This window comes from Ciconia boyciana, chromosome 5 (assembly GCF_034638445.1).
Source record: "Ciconia boyciana chromosome 5, ASM3463844v1, whole genome shotgun sequence".
In the NCBI taxonomy this organism is placed as follows: Eukaryota; Metazoa; Chordata; class Aves; order Ciconiiformes; family Ciconiidae; genus Ciconia; species Ciconia boyciana.
Window position 1 is genome coordinate 29123379 of NC_132938.1, and position 16224 is coordinate 29139602.

At 36.0% G+C, this 16224-nt stretch overlaps 1 protein-coding gene across 1 annotated transcript in view; it reads right to left on the bottom strand.

The window, feature by feature from the left end:
• Positions 1 to 16224, bottom strand: part of GABRA2 (gamma-aminobutyric acid type A receptor subunit alpha2) — a 57654-nt gene that overhangs the window by 16611 nt on the left and 24819 nt on the right. The window contains exons 3-5 of the mRNA XM_072861428.1: positions 13900 to 13967; positions 2702 to 2922; positions 223 to 305 (exon numbers count right to left, since the gene is read on the bottom strand). Coding sequence (XP_072717529.1) covers positions 223 to 305; positions 2702 to 2922; positions 13900 to 13967 — 372 coding nt within the window. The remainder of the gene's footprint in view (positions 1 to 222; positions 306 to 2701; positions 2923 to 13899; positions 13968 to 16224) is intronic.

Below are 16224 nucleotides of genomic sequence, written 5' to 3' on the forward strand. Positions count from 1 at the left end.
TAGGTGCACAGTGTTTATGTTAACTGGAGTCAAGAAAGCTTTAGAATACATTAGAAGACACAACACTGAATAGAGAAAAGAGATTTCGATGTCAGGTTACAAATTTTTTAAAAAGTACCATCTTGTGTTTTAAACCTCTCATGCATCCACTTACTGAAACAAAGTGATGCTGAGCAATGTTAGATACTCACTAACCAAAGGCTATACTTGTTATATACTTACAGCTGCCAAATTTCAGTGGGCATGAGTGAGCATCCATAGGGAAGTCCTCCAAGTGCATTGGACATTCAGCTTGAACTGTAAGCCTAAAAGGCAAAAGACCGCTATGCATTTAAGTCAGTTAGCAGGACAAGAAAATCAATTCCACAGAAATGAACAGAGTTCATGCTGATTTAGGAGATGAAACTGAAATGTTATATTAAACTAATTAAAATTTAAATCAGCCCTTGCTTCTTCCCTTTTATGTGTTCCTTTGGAAGGCATTGACTTATCGCATCAAAAACCTGAAAGAGCTGACCTCAAAACTGTGAGGAAAGGCCATTTAAATGAAAATATAAATTATGTAACTGCAGGTTGTTAAGAACAGTCATTTTCTTCTCATAATATTCTGAGGTACATGTGTGATTATATGGCTCTCAAAGGTTCATTACAAAAGCACATAAAATACAGTTAATTTGCCAAAGGACTGTGCTCCATAGTTTTCTGAATTTATTTTTTTTTTACAGTTTGAATGGAAGATGTAGAAAAAAACCCATTTGTGTTCTTTCAAAAGATTGCTGCTATTCATTCTCCATGTTACTTGTGATTGATTATTATTTTTATTTATGTATAAGCATGACAGTATGTTAACAATGCATTCACTTTTGCTCATTTTGTGAAAAAAATCCCAGCAATATCCCAGTATCAAATATGGGGATTAATACGATAAAAAATAATTTAAAACAGATTGAAGAAAGTTTTTGATAGACTTTTCTTTCCTATTATTTTTAATTAAAAAAAAAAAAAGAAGCTCTGTTTCTCCTTCCTATCCTGTAAGTCTCCTCTGGGTAGAGATTTTTTTATGAATGTCTTCATTCCTCTTCATCCAGCCTCAAACATCAGCTACATCCTCCTGTACTCCCAGTGGTTCATAGTCATTGTATTCCCCACTATGTTCTCCCACCCTTCCACACAAAAATATTCCATATTTCTACTCGCCACTCCCCAGGAAAGTTTTTCTGAAGTCAAGGGGCAGAGAGAGAGAAGAGTCAGCAACCAGCTGAAGGCAAAGCTGGTTGGCAAAGCTGGCAAAGCTGAAGGCATGAGCCTCTGATATAAATCACACCATAATTCTAAACAGACACAGATAAAAATGGCTGTTTAAAATCTAGAAAATGAAAACAGTTTACACATTAATCTCATACCCTCAGAAGCAACATACTTACAAGTCATGAAAATGCTTAGTTAATTCTAGCTGACATGACCCATCTTATGTTTTTAAAAAAATTCTTCATAATGGTTTCAAACAGTATTTCTTATTATTTATAGCATATGATTATAATACCTTCTGGAGGGAGAGAATTTCAGTCAGTTTATACAGATACAAGTTCAAATATTGATTTGAGCCCAAGCAAAAATACTATAAATGGGGGTCTCGATTTATCTCCAGCAAACTTTTCTGAACCACTCCAACCACCACATCGTTCAACATCATTAGCAGTCTACCCATCAACACTCAATACTATAAGGGTTTGAGTGTTGTATAGTAAATCAGGCTTAAGGGATGCTGGTATGGCTGCATGGAAAAAATTGCACAGTACATGTTTGCTTTACAGCTCACATTTTATATCTTACTTAGGCTGGGGACTTTAAGTCTACATTCACAACAAATTCAATTTATTAAATATTCTCAAAGAAAAAGAAAGAAACTAAGTCAGGGGTTTCTGGAAATTTGGATAAAAAATTTTCAAAAAACTCATATAGGTAACATTATTACAAAAAGAGTAATCGAAAAATAAATCAGTCTTATAAAAATGCTGCTTATGCCTATGCATGCATGATATTTATAATTTTTCAGAAATTATTTTCTAAGCAAATTTAATACATTTTACCAGCTAAATGTTTATCTTAGCTGCTAATCATGCACAGGATGCAAAAATTAAAACTCTAAGTAAAATATTGTAATTAGATATAAAGAAACAGTTATTACAAAGTAAGAGATATTTTCCGTGTAGTTCTTGCTGGAAAGAATTTGAGGCCTTATTAACCCTTTCTTCTTCCTCTTTATTTTTTATTGCCACTGATCTTAATAATAAATTTGCTTAAGGGCTCACATGGTCGGTACAATGGGTGCAGTAACAGGCAGAAGTCATGTACTATTTTAATCATTCTGAGATGGAGTTGGTAAACTTGAGTATTCTTAAGAATTCTTCCACAGTGATTCCCATCTGAAGGTCTCAAAGCACTTTATGCAGGTCATCAGTATCTTTTAATACATTATAGAGGTATGAAAACTGAGGAACATGTAGGAGAACTGATCTAACTCATAACCAGCCAACAGACTTGTAACAGAACTGGAAACAAAACGTACATTTTCCTAGCTTGCTTTCTGCTGGGACAGAAATAAAACAAAGGAGAGTCCTCCTGGAACCTTATTTAATTGTTATGTGGAAAAATCACATCGAGAAATTAGCTTGAGTAGAGAACAGATGAAAAGACTTACCTCATGGTGTACAAGAGAGTCCCATCATCTTGGATTCGTAGAAGCTTGTTTGGCATTGTCATGTTATGAGCCACTGACTTCTTCCCATTGTGAAAAAATGTGTCTGGGGTCCAGATTTTGCTGGCCATTAAGTTGTTCAATCGAAGAATGTTCATTGGGCCCTTAAACTTTAATCTCTCATCCTTCCATCTCTGGCGGAAGAAAACATCTATTGTGTATTCCTGTAATGGAATAAAGATATGCTTTTTTTGACACAATGAAACATTAATCTGCTTTTTGAGGGCCAAAACAGAAAAGCTCTCACTGCAAAAATTCCATTGGTAAAATTGTCAAAGGAGAACAACCATGACACAAAATTGTATAATAGTGACAATAACAAACAGGAAGTCAATTTATTAAGGGTATGACACTCTCCTTCACGATTGCTATCTGTTTGTATATCAAACCTTTCCAATATTTATATTTCTGTACCTGATACACATAGTACCACATACACATACCCTTGTGTGACAAGGGTAATTTCAATAAACACAGCTATTTTACATTAAGAGGTAAGAAAAAAATACACAGAAGGATATGAAATAGTTCCTGCAGCAGGAAAGAAGGAGAGTATCCTGAAGGAGAGTAACCCCGCTTTTCAAGAGCACGGAGAATAGCTGAGACTGGAAGGAAGGAAACAAGGCTACCCATAAAGGATACAATATATCCAGGCAGACTGATATAAGGAAGATTTTTCCAAAGGGGAAAGTAAGGCTCCATAGTGGTATGGATTCTGTTAACAAAAGTACATAGGTAGGGAACAATAGCTGATGATTAACAGGTGACACACACTGCCTGCTGCACTTTACTCTGATGCCTAATCTTGGGAAGGAAGTACAGTCTGGAGATAAGGATGCAAGAGAAAACAGAGTGATGACCTAGCCCAGATGCCTGTGTCACCCAACGCTGGGTATCCCATCTGCTGGGTTTTGTTGCTGTTCTAAACAAACAAACAAACAAGATACGGATTAAACATTGATAATGTAAATTCATCAACTAACTTCAAACTGGATCTGTAAATGGATTTAGTGGTTTGTTACTGTCAGCACAGCATATAAATTGGAAATGGAAGAGCTTAAAAATTTTGTTGGAAGCAAACTGTATTCTGTGTATCAGCAAATGCTACCTTGGTGAAATTTCAGTTTTGTTGGACAGGTGCAAAATGGACCCATGATTTCAAAATATTAGTATGTTACAACAGTCTGTACTATTGCAATTACTCTGCAAATGCTACAGTTTAGGTAAACCTTTTTGAGTAAATTATCTTTGAAGGGACAAGTCCTGATAAAATTCACCAATATAAAATATTCAAGTGATTTCAATATAAAAGTGATTTCAAGGAACTTATCAGCCCCCATCACTTTCTGCTGGCTCCCTTGTGTGCTGGTTATCAAGGCTTAAGTTTTTTCTCAGTCAATCATACAGTGGTACAAAAGGAGTGCTGAGTAGACAGCGAGAAGAGACAGCCCTTTTCAGCTCCTTTGGTCTGTGAGCCAAGGAGCTGTGAGGACCTTTTCCAAGTCAGGGCCAGAGCCTAAGACAAGCATGTGGAATAAAGGAAAGAGAATTCTGTTACCTGAAGGAGCATGGCAGGGGCAGGAGAGAAAGCAGTTGTCATTAGGAACTGTGACAGGTGCTTGTGGAGATCTTTTTGGAATGATGTCATGGGGTACTTATAAACTAACCTGACAAAAACCACAAGCGCAATTTTCAGCTGTATCAAGAGATCTTACATTACGACAATACAATTTTGTCATTTTTCTAACTAAAATTATAGTTATTCAAACAAATATTAAATAAAACTCACACTACAGTACACTGAAAATTAATTTGCTTGGGTTTCTTTAATGCCAGTTGCTATCATCTCTAATAATATTTTAGTAAATATATCTGTGAAATACAAAATTACGCACTTCTAAAACATGTATTTCTTTGACATTATACCTGATCTTTTACTGTCTCTCCTCGCTGCCAGAGACACTGCCTCATGACAAGTAATTTGCCCATTTCTCTATGATAGATCACACTCAATTGTCCTGTTTTATTTGCTGATTTATATGTTGTTTTATTTGCTAAATATCGTGTGACTTAAAATCCCATTTACAAATTCCAAGTTACCTATCAATTCAGTTGTAGACCAGGGAGAGTCACAAAATGCACACAATCATGGAAGATCAGGAGCAGCAGGACCAGTGTGCTTGAAGCAGGTGGAATATATGAAACCTGGCTAGAAATACCAGGTAATTCAAGGAAAACAATTGCCCTAAAAGCCTCCTTGTGGTTTCTGTCTGAGGGGCTTTGCCAATAAACCATTGCTATGTATGGTAAGATTGATGTTTGAGGTATAAAGAAGAATCTGAGGGAGTAAGACACTGAAATCCCACTGAAACTCAACAGAAGTGAGTGACAAGTCCTACAGGTTCCTTTGATAAATATCCCTGCACATAAATGACCAGAATATAAATCTCAAGCTTTTGTAATGTTTCCATCAGTAAAGAATTTCAAAGGTCCCGCTTCTTCACTGTCTTCCAACATATATAAAAAGAATTACAAGAGATATAAAATAGAAAAAAAGCAGACATGAAATGCCACTAAATCAAAAGAGCAACATTTCAAAAAAACCGTGTCTGATGCATGGCAACTGCTTAGGAAGTGGAATAAGCAGGAGAGAATCTGAGCTGCAGCCTTGAAAGATCCCACTGATAAATCTCTGAGTGATGCACAGATAATTCTAATCTCTCCATCCAACCCGTGCTGGAAATCTTTATTTGCAGAACATCCCATTTAGAAGATGGAAACAGGGAATAAAACAAGGTTTGGTGTGAATGATCATGAACACCTTCTCCTTCCATTTACCACAATAGTAATAAAATCTCACATAGTTCTTAAATAACTTAACTTTCTATAGACCTCAGTATATTTTTCAAAGGAAGTATTGGGATCTCAATTTTGTACGAAGGGAAACCAAGGCACAGAGATGAAATTAACTTGTCCCAGTCCATTTACAGAGTGATTAGGAAAAGCAAAATACAATCCATGCCTTTTGCAGCCCAGTGCTATATTCACTGATCCCATGTTCCCTCCTGAGCCAAATCTATTCTACTTATGATCATGAATATCCCTATGATGATTACCATACAAAACAAATGAAAAAACAGGAAACTATTAAAGAATTTGAATATAATCGATGTGATAAAAAGCCAGCATTTATCAAAAGATGCTACGTAAATATTTTGTAACTATTTCCTATTCCATATATGTACCACTTTGTGGTAAATGCTGTGTAATGTTTACTTTCCAAGCAAGACTAACATTCTGTTAGAAAAGCAAATCTGGACTCTAGAAAAAAAGACTCAAATTAATACCTGATAGTCGTTTTATACAATCTGCAGATATTCTCCTATACGAAAAAACCTGTGCTGTCTCTGGCCATTACCAAACCACTCTCCAGTATCTAGTGCAGTATCTCCACAAAATCACAAGAGCATACTTCCAGGACTACAAAGGACTCCTGTGATCATTTCTACACGAGCAAATGCTTCCTACTGATTTGTGTCTGAAATGGTGCTTTTACAGCTGGAGTCTAACACAGTACAATTAAACATAATCTTTCAAATATGTACTACACCAGCTTACATGAAATTTTAGGTACAGATGATGAGATTCTTACTACAGTGTTAAGAAGCACTTGAGCCTCTGCCAGTTCAATGGTCAGAAGAATAAACTGGTGAAGGAATTTCATTCTTCTTTTAATATGCAGTTGCTGTGCATAACACTATGCACAGTATAAAAAGACAACAGTGTCTCTGTGAGAAGCTTTAACTGACCTGAGTATAAGCAATCCCTCCTCAATACATGGCAGTCTTCTTTTTTGCTAAGGTCAGATTTGTATGGGAAAAGTTCAAACAACAAAAAAATATGGTCTCATCCTCTCAGTTAATGGTTGGCAGATTTTGGCAGTCTTTGCATCTGGAGCAAAGATGGATGTGTTCCAAACATCTCAAAAATTGTGCATGTCCATTAGCAAGCAGTATTGTCGTGGAGCAGACTGAACGTTTTATTAATCACCCGCTGGAACACAGCATTTTGTTTAGTGAATAGTTCAGGCCAGAGTTCCTCATTCCCTACTTGTAAAGATTTTTCTCAGTGAATTCTCTAAAGAAAGTTTGGCTTTCTCTTGACCACTGTTAAAACCATTGACTGACACACATATATAGCCATGAAAGCAAATTTTAAATACTGTAAAATATAAAAATTTTAAAAGGCAAATACAAAAACTTAAAAATAAGGAAAGGGAAAAATGACACACATATTTTTATTGATTCCTTAAAGACAGTCAGAAATACTGTGGTTGATACATTGATGAGATAAACACATAAGATTCATGGACCTAAATCTCACCTAGCTAATATAGGGGCTTCATATTAATATTTATTTTTACACTAGTATAATTTCTTAATTTTAGTTCTTAAAAAGCACATTCTTGGTGTCATATCTACCTTAAGGCAATGTGTCATTTTTCTTTCTGTTTAGCTTAAAAACTTTAACAATATTAGTATGCAACTAGTACTGTTTTATAGTAATATGGTTGGTATGCAACTAAGTATCAAAACCACTTTGAAGAAAAACAAGAAGGAGTTTTAGACAGGAGACTCAAAAAAATGCAATTATTCAAAGCAAAATAATCTGCCCAGTATATACATTCTTGCTATAATCTCATATTTGTGGGTTTGGTAAGTGCAAGTTTGTGATGGAACTTCTGCAATTTAATTTCCTAAACTTCCTCAGTAAGCATTTGGATCTAGCTTTTGAGTGAATGCTGAAATTAGCTTTACAGTGGGAGGATCAAATCATTAGTTTGTTTTCTTGGTCATTTCATTCTCTGTGGGACAGATTTATGCATGGTGCGAATGGCATACACAAGGGCTAACACACTACAACAGTCTGCAAAACCCCATAGTTCTTGAAGTACACAAGTGCAGGGCTTGGCTTTACCTAGGCCTCTCTACCAGACTGGACAATGATTCTACCATCTCCATCTCACTTTCTACTTATCTCTTCTCTAAAAAAAATTAAAAATTCTCTAACAATATCAGGACTGAAAGAGTTCAGGATGCAATTCTCCTCTCCCCAAAAACCCCTCAACGCTCCAATCACAAACACTGACTACTCAGGCTCTGTAAAAGTACTTCACTAGCTGTGTATCTAACATCAAATCTCACTGCACAGATGTATAAACTGAGTCCATTTGTTCTTTTCCAAAACTTACCTTATGTGTACAAAACACAGAACATAGAAGGAAATAGCAGACAGCCAGAAATTCCCTTCAGGTTTTTGGAAGGTGCGGATCTTATACACTGGTGAATAGAATTCTCGAAAATATACTGAATAAACTCCCATATGAAGGAGGGTTGTGGTTTGAAACTGCACTGTTGGTTATTTTTTATCAAAACCTTTAACAGCCCTGTTAAAAACTTAAACACTATCCTATCACTGCATTTCAAAGGAACATGTATTCATTTTTAAATACATAAGTAATGTCTGCCAGATATATATGACCTTTAATACTATAAAGAATATGTGGTATATTTCTAGGGAATTGTAGCATGATTTTCCTCTATTTGAAGAACTCATTTCAAGCCTTTTATTTCTGCTTTGTCTGCCAACTTCAGTCATTTTTGTCTAAGCATTTAATCTAAACATGAAGTATTTGAAAAAAATCTGGAAAAAACCTGTTTAACCAGTTTGAATGATAGTGTCTAGGGAAGAGAATGTCTTCCTATTCATATCCGTTTATGAAAAGGATCTTCTCTGAATGATTTTCTCTCTCTTTCTTTCCATAGACCTGATGTAGAATGAACTCTGAGTCTAAAATAAGCACTGACAGGGGATAAGAGAGGAATGTGAAAAACACGAATAGGGATTACTTAGAAAAGAGACTACAGGATATTATTCACGCTGCTGTCACTGAAAATACAAACACTTCTCATTACCCTTTTTTATTCAGACATGGAGAAAGAGCAACCCTGAAACACAATGGATGCCTGGTGCCAGGGACAGGAATCCAAACAAGAGGTACACTGAGAGCTAATGTCAGCGAAGAGCTTGGACACAGCCTCTGACAAATCAATCTCCAGTATTGATCCACTTGGCAGGATGCTGCACAAGGGAACAAGCCTTCCCCACATAATAAAAGCACAGAAATTCTGCAAGAGATCATGTGAGATATCCTCCTCATAATTTCAGCCTATGGATTTAACTTGCAAAGGCAATGACCTGAGCCTATAATAAAAGGGAATAGAGCAACCAATTTATTGACTTTTCAGAAACATATCAATGATAAAAAGACAACCTATAAGCTCCGCAACACCCAAGGAAGCCAAGTGTATTTATCATTTCTGTTTGCCTTCTACTCTTTAGTCTTCTGTTACTGAGTTAAAATAAAAGCTACAGTAAAACAATTGCAGTGATTTTTTTAATCTTTGTGAAAAAAAATCATCTTGCTGCATCCCCTTATTCTGTCCTTACTTACATATCCTACAACTCCTGTAAAGCTTCTCTCCAGTTAAGGAACCATAGCTAATAATTAGACTTTGAAACAGCTAAAAAATAAGTTTCATAGAAAAAAACAAAATCTGAAATACAAAATAGAATGAGGAAATCTGAAAAACAGACACGAAAAAAGAAATGCAGCTCCCAGTTCAGCCTCTCTCTAAAAAAACATCCTCAGTGGTAGTGAGAGATGCTGTAACAATCCTTTCAGTCATTTCTGGACTTGACCTTCAACCTTCATTGAAGGCTTCATTGAAAATTTCTGTTCTGGCTATATTTGAAAAATCAGAAACGCTTATTGAAAGTTTAATTGAAAACTGACAAGATGGAAGTGTGCGTAGTGAGAGCTAGCTGGGTATGACCATCTCTACAGAGAAATGTTCATGTTTCTTGACTCTAGAGTGAAAAAATAGAGGTATATCATCAGGAAACTGGGAAAAATTGTTGTATACAAACAAATAGGGAAAAACAAAGATATAACCACAGTAAACAAAACTCCCCAAAGACAATGAAAAGCTAAGGTTGAAAGTTGAAACACAAAACTTTCAGAAAGCTTGTTAGTTTTAATATTCAAGCAAAACTGATTCAGGTCCTGCCACCTACTAACTGTGTGTTGTAGGAAAGCAGGAAACACTCTTCCCAGTGACAGTTAGAAAGACTGCTCTGAGGCAAAATTTGGCAAAATCTTGGCAAAGCTTTCTTCACAGCAGACCTCATATAAAGGCTCTCAGTGCCTATATGCTCTATCTTACATACAATAACTATTGCCTGAGAAGTAAATATGTTTCTTACTTATTATTTATTTATTTATTTCTATCAAGGACATCAGCACTTATGGCTATCTGGGAAACTTTAGAAGCCAAAGTGTCAGGAGAGGCTGGAAAGAAAGTCTGAGAAAAAGCTGTAAAAGTACCTTGTTTACAGTGCTAAAATCAGAGTTAGCAGCTTATGTGTTTTTAAAGATACGTCAATGTACGAGACTTCAAATAATTAATTTTTAAAAAACAGAGAAATAATCAGTTTTAATGTTTAAATTAAATGGTTTCCACTTTGTTATCCTACAAATCATAATCCAACCAAAATTATCCTCCACCTCAGAATTTTCAAATATTAAATATTTTAATTTAATTACAATTTTTTTAATTAGCCTCTTTAATCATAATTTAGCCTTATAACTTTTTAGAAAATTCACATATGCTTTGTTTTTCAATTGTTCTGTTCAATTTTTAGCTTGTTTGTTTTTCTAAACAATGCAGTTTTTCTTCTCTCAGGCTAATGTCAAAATAAATTTGTGTCACTGATCTGGTTGGAAGCCTATAAGGCATAGCATCATAATACTGAACTTAAACATTTCAGAGAAGTAACAGCTCAAAAAGACAGAACAATGAAAGTAAAATCTGTTTAATCCCATGTTTTGGTTTGCCTTCCTTGATTCTCATTAGTTTGCAAAATGAAGTTGAAAATTCCTGTTGTATATTGGCATTTCCTTTGACATTAAATACTGTGGTTGACATACAATAGCATTTTTATGACACAGCTAACATAGATACACCAATATTTTAGTCACAGCAGTTCATTTGAAGTGCAGTTTGCAACAGAGTTCTGGCCAAGAGTCAACAGATTTGGTAGCTGACTATTTTGGGCAGAACAGAGAGTAACATCTTTTTAACTTAGACAAAATGTTAATCCACAAGGATCAAAAGTTTTTTACTCTTAACACATTTGGAGAAAAATCTCAGCCTCAGCTTTTACCTCCTAAATTTATCAATGACAACTTCAGCTAGCCTAAAATCAAAGATCAAATTCCCCAGGACTTAATTATTTTTTGGCAAAATTGTGATACTGGAAAAATACAGAGAATATGAATAAAAACCTACATTCTAGCAATCATACTGAGTCACAGATAGCACACAATACTATATTATCATTAATGGGAACTACTATACTTAGTGAGGAAAACAGAAACTTCACAAATTGCTATCAATTCAACAACAAAGGTTAGAATGACATTTTATCAAGTTTGTGAATCAACACTGCTATGAGACAACCGTGTCCTTAGCTCCAATCCACCCATCATTTTCAGTGTGCCACCTCCCTCTTCCATACTATAAACACATATTAATCATCTCCCATGGCAGTGAGCCCCCTTCCCATTTTCAACAGGCTTTTATGCTAAGCATTGTTATTCTTCACAAGATGCTAACCAAGGGGAAAATACCCAAACTGGCAAATAGATAATGCAAAGGGTGTAGTCATACATCTGCTGACTTTCGTTGCTATGAAAAATCCCAGGGGAAGGAATCCTACTGGCAGCAATGACTATGAAAGTTTTGGGCAACAGCAGTGTCCAGCCTAAAAACCTGATGAGACTGTGGGCCTCACCACTCACACTGTGAAAGCAGAGGACCTCAGGGGCTGGGACCCAACCTTCCAGAAAAGATCTGAGATTCCATTTGGGATCCTCTGGAGATTTAGGAGGACACGGGCAAGAGTCAAACTTATTCTTCCAATGAAGCCTTTTAAGGAGGAAGCTTATAAAATGAGAATATTCCAGAGCTTCCAACATTTACAGAAGAAAATATCAGTAAACCCTCTGTATAGTAGTTTACATTATCAATTCAGTAATGCAATACCTAAATGAAAGAGTACTTATGGTAAAAAATCTAATGTCACCTTCATGTTCAACAGACTACGTGACAGTTTGGAAGCTATTATTTCAAAACTCACATGTTGAAATTTTCTAATTGACTGCTCATACATTTCAAAATTATTTTATAATTACCAACTGAACAAGCTAAATTAACCCTGAAACTTGTAGTAGTAAGTATTAAACTGCTCTTACTTACCTATCTACTTATCTGCAAATAGACCTACCCATTACAGTAACAGCTGCCGTTCTGATGCACTGCACTCTGTTTCGATTAACACCTCTGCACAGAGCTGTTAGAGGTGTAGCATCAAATGACCTGACCCCTTACTGTGCCGTGATATCTGTCTTTGCAAACAGACACACAGAGTTCTCCACACATTTACACACTGATGTCAGAAGTGTTTCAGGAGCTAGGGATTAGGCTCAGGGAGCTTTTCATTAAATTCCCATTTAAGCACAGATGACTTGCACAGCCTTGGGTAAGTCTCCTTGTGCCTCAGTAGCACATCTTTAAAATTGGGTTGATATCCTCTCCCTATTTCACAGGAATACTGTAAGTGTAAACACTGTGAAGTCATGAGATACTAGACTAACAAGGTCAAGATGTTCATATCATGTTTGTATATAGCTGTGGATACTTGTTTTTTATAATTAGTAATAAAATAAGAATCTTTTCAGAAACTTATCATCATTAGGAAAAAACACCTCAAGAGAATCAGTAACATATACATGACAAAAAGAAAATAAATGTCTATTTTTCCTATGAAATTACTTTTCATGTGAAGCCTCAGTAATGTATTCATCACAGTCAAAACAAAGCTTGAAAACTGAAACTCACATACAAAAAATAAACACAAAAAACCAGAATATATTCTCCAAAGCTATGACTACCTGTTAGTCAGTGAGCAAATAACTTTTAAAATGTACACCATACCATGAAATATTTAGTTTAATTGCAACCTAGCTTGTAATATCAAGAAGTTTCCTGTTTTGTATGATGCACAACCTGAAAGTTTTCATAGAAAAAGTAAATATTGCCTGTTTTTAAAAATATTCATTTTTTAATACCTATAGATACACATAGGTAGTATTTTATATGTCTCATATATAATCATGAATGTTGAAAACACTTCAAAAAATAATTTCATGCAGGAAATAATTTCTTGGAGGAATAGCAAGGGCAGCTAAAGTAACTTTCAGATCGTCCTTCCCTTCTTTCCTTTTAGAGATGTTACATCCACGAAGATCTTTCTCCCCGGTGCAACACATTCTGCCTAATCTGTGTATGATTTGCAGTAAGCCTACAGAGGACCCCTTGCCTCAGAGTTTTTTCCATTGCTGTTCATGAAAAACTGTAATCCAGAGCAACATTCGACAGTTTCTTTTTTTAATGGTCACTGACTTCCTTTAAATGGTTACTAAATAGTGCAAATTATGAAGGACAGATCTGTAGAACAATACAATCGTGCTGATGACCCAACTTCCAAGCTACGTCTTTCAAGATGATGACCCAAGCTACGTCTTTCCAAGCTACGTCTTTCCAACTTCCAAGCTACGTCTTTCAAGAAGTTTGGTTTAGACTGACTCCAGTCTGGTTCCTCAGTCTGTTGCCAACATTAAGTGTGCTCCTACAGTGCACCTTTCACTCTAGTTTCATCCAAGAGGAATCCAGTTCACCCATCGCAAGACTGCTCCAGAATATGAACCAAAGTACAGTCAGTGGGGACAATCAGAAGATTCACTGGTCCAAACTAAACAGCTAATACAAGTATACTTATCATGTAAGGTCTATAAACCAATTTCCATCTTTAGAACTACTGGGATTTGGCACTTCCTGACTTCAGTGAAATTATTCCCAATTTGTCCACAGTAAGTAAAAGCAGAATACAAGTTTAAAGGATGTTAGTAGTATATATCTTAAACGATTGACCATATATGCAAAAGTTCAGAAACTCACCATATCAGTATCTGAAACAGGTCCAAAACTGGTCACATAGATGTTAGTGAAGACTTCAGTAATACTATCTGATATAAAAAGAAAAAACAAGCAAACATTTTAAATTTATAGTAGTTCTTCAAACTCTCTATGCAAAATTATGGGACATTTTGAACAAGTTTCTGTCCTTATTTATTTCTCCAAACCAGTATCCTGTTGTAAATACTGGGGGTCTCTACCCCACTTAACATAGAGGTTATCGGACAAGAGTTTGTCCCACTGAGTAGTTTGTTTCAGTTAAAGGACTATACAACCATCAGCAACTACACACATATTTCCCATTTCTCCACCAGCAGAAATAACCACACTGTCTTGGACTTAACACAGCAGTACAGTTCTAAACATAAAATGCCTTTGTTGCAGAGGTGTTATCTCTGTTGTTTCAGATCATTCCTATTAAAGTCTTTCTAGTTCAAGGCTATTTTCTTCATCCTGAATAGCTTTTTCAAAGCCCAAGGCAAGAAAAACCTTACAAAGCAATTATTGACTACACTAAATGTAACATTCAACAGCATCCTACTTTTTAATTGGGTATGTTTTTAAGTGGCACTTATTTTATCATAATAGTTCCTTCCCTTGATACACAATGCTCCTGATACATTGTTGTGGTACTGTAAATACTATAAGAAAATGTTCTTCCTAATCATTGTAGTCAGACAGCCATGAAATCAGAATATTAAATATTTTACTGCAGGGAAAAATAATTGCTGAGTTTTCTATCTTCAGTTTTCAATTAGGCTCAAAATGGAACGATATTCAGTAAGAGGGAGAGCACACACTTGCAGGAAATTTCTTACAGCAGTTGCCAACTACCGTCTGCATTCAAGACAGTCAACACAAGGAATTCTCTGCCTTAAAGTCAGTTGCTGGCTGGAAAAGAAATATTTGAATACTACTAGCTGTAATTTGACCCACCCCAGAATTTCCCATTCCTAGAAATAATACAGCTGCCTGTTATATGAGTGATCCTGCTGTTATATTATGATTTCCATATTTAATAATCATTTAATATGGACAGTTAATAGTTCCTATATTCCTAAAAGCTACCTTTTGACAAATAAGTGGCATACGCAAATTTTACTTTTAATTGTATTGAGGCCAACAGTATAATCCCTGCCCTCTATTGGGAGAAATCAGCAGTGCTCACCCATGACGGCCGATGCTCTATCAGCCACCAGGCAAAGACGAGACCGTTTCGTGAGCGGCTGCATGGGGAGCAGTGTATTTTTAAAGGGATGTAGCTGCACCCAAAGCAGATATGGGGTGATACAGTACTTTCAGAAAACTTCTGGAGCATGGGGGAGGCACATTCTTGCACTCTCATCTTTAAGGAAACTTGAATTTCCTTCTCCAGACGAACACTAGACATGCTTATTAGAATACAGGACTTTGTAAAGCCTTTCCTATGCAAAAGAATCTTCTTTCCAGGATCATGTCTGCATTTTAAGCAAATAAATAAAGGCTGACTCTTACTATGTGTCACTCTGAAAGGTCAAAAGCACACTTCCCCTGCACATCCTGAGAGATGTTTATTTGCGTGATAGAGACTTCTGTAGTCCCCTATGCAGCATCCATACACAAGCTGAGCTGATTTCTACTCCAAACATCTTACAAACTAATTTTAAGTCGGTGGACAGCAAGAGGTGCTGAGTCTGCGCTGTTCTTAGTATTCAACAAGGATAAAGTATGGGACTGGCTGAAACATCATGCAGAAACTTCAGGTACAGTTCAGAAGACTAGTGACTGCATGTTGCCTGTGGGAGACTCTCCAGAAAAAAAGATTATTCTCTCCAAATGGTTACCTGGCACAGGCTGAGGTGAAATGGAAAAGTGACAAGAAATCTACTCTTCAGGGGGTAAAACAGTGCTGCAAGGACTAACTGTAAAATTTGGCCTGTACTGTGAAATTTGGCCTGTACTATAATGACAACACAAAATCTTAACTACAATTCAATGAAAAACACTGGTGTTACAAAAAGATGACTGACAATCAAGTATCCCAACAGCAGAGAACCAAGGCTAATTTCAATTATACTGGTATAACCTGAAAGAACTCTACTATAGGCAACAAAGTCACTTGGCAAATCTTAACTGCACACACACAACCCCCCAAATGGTTGGAAGCGTGGTCCTCTTGTAACCTCACCCTATTGCTCTCAGTTTTTTGCATCTGACGTATTATTTGACACATGGGAATGACTTTACAATTTGCACATAGTAAACTACAGGACATGGAACCTTCAGGCTTGCCTTGCATTTTAAGTTTTAATTTAAAAAAAAGTCCCA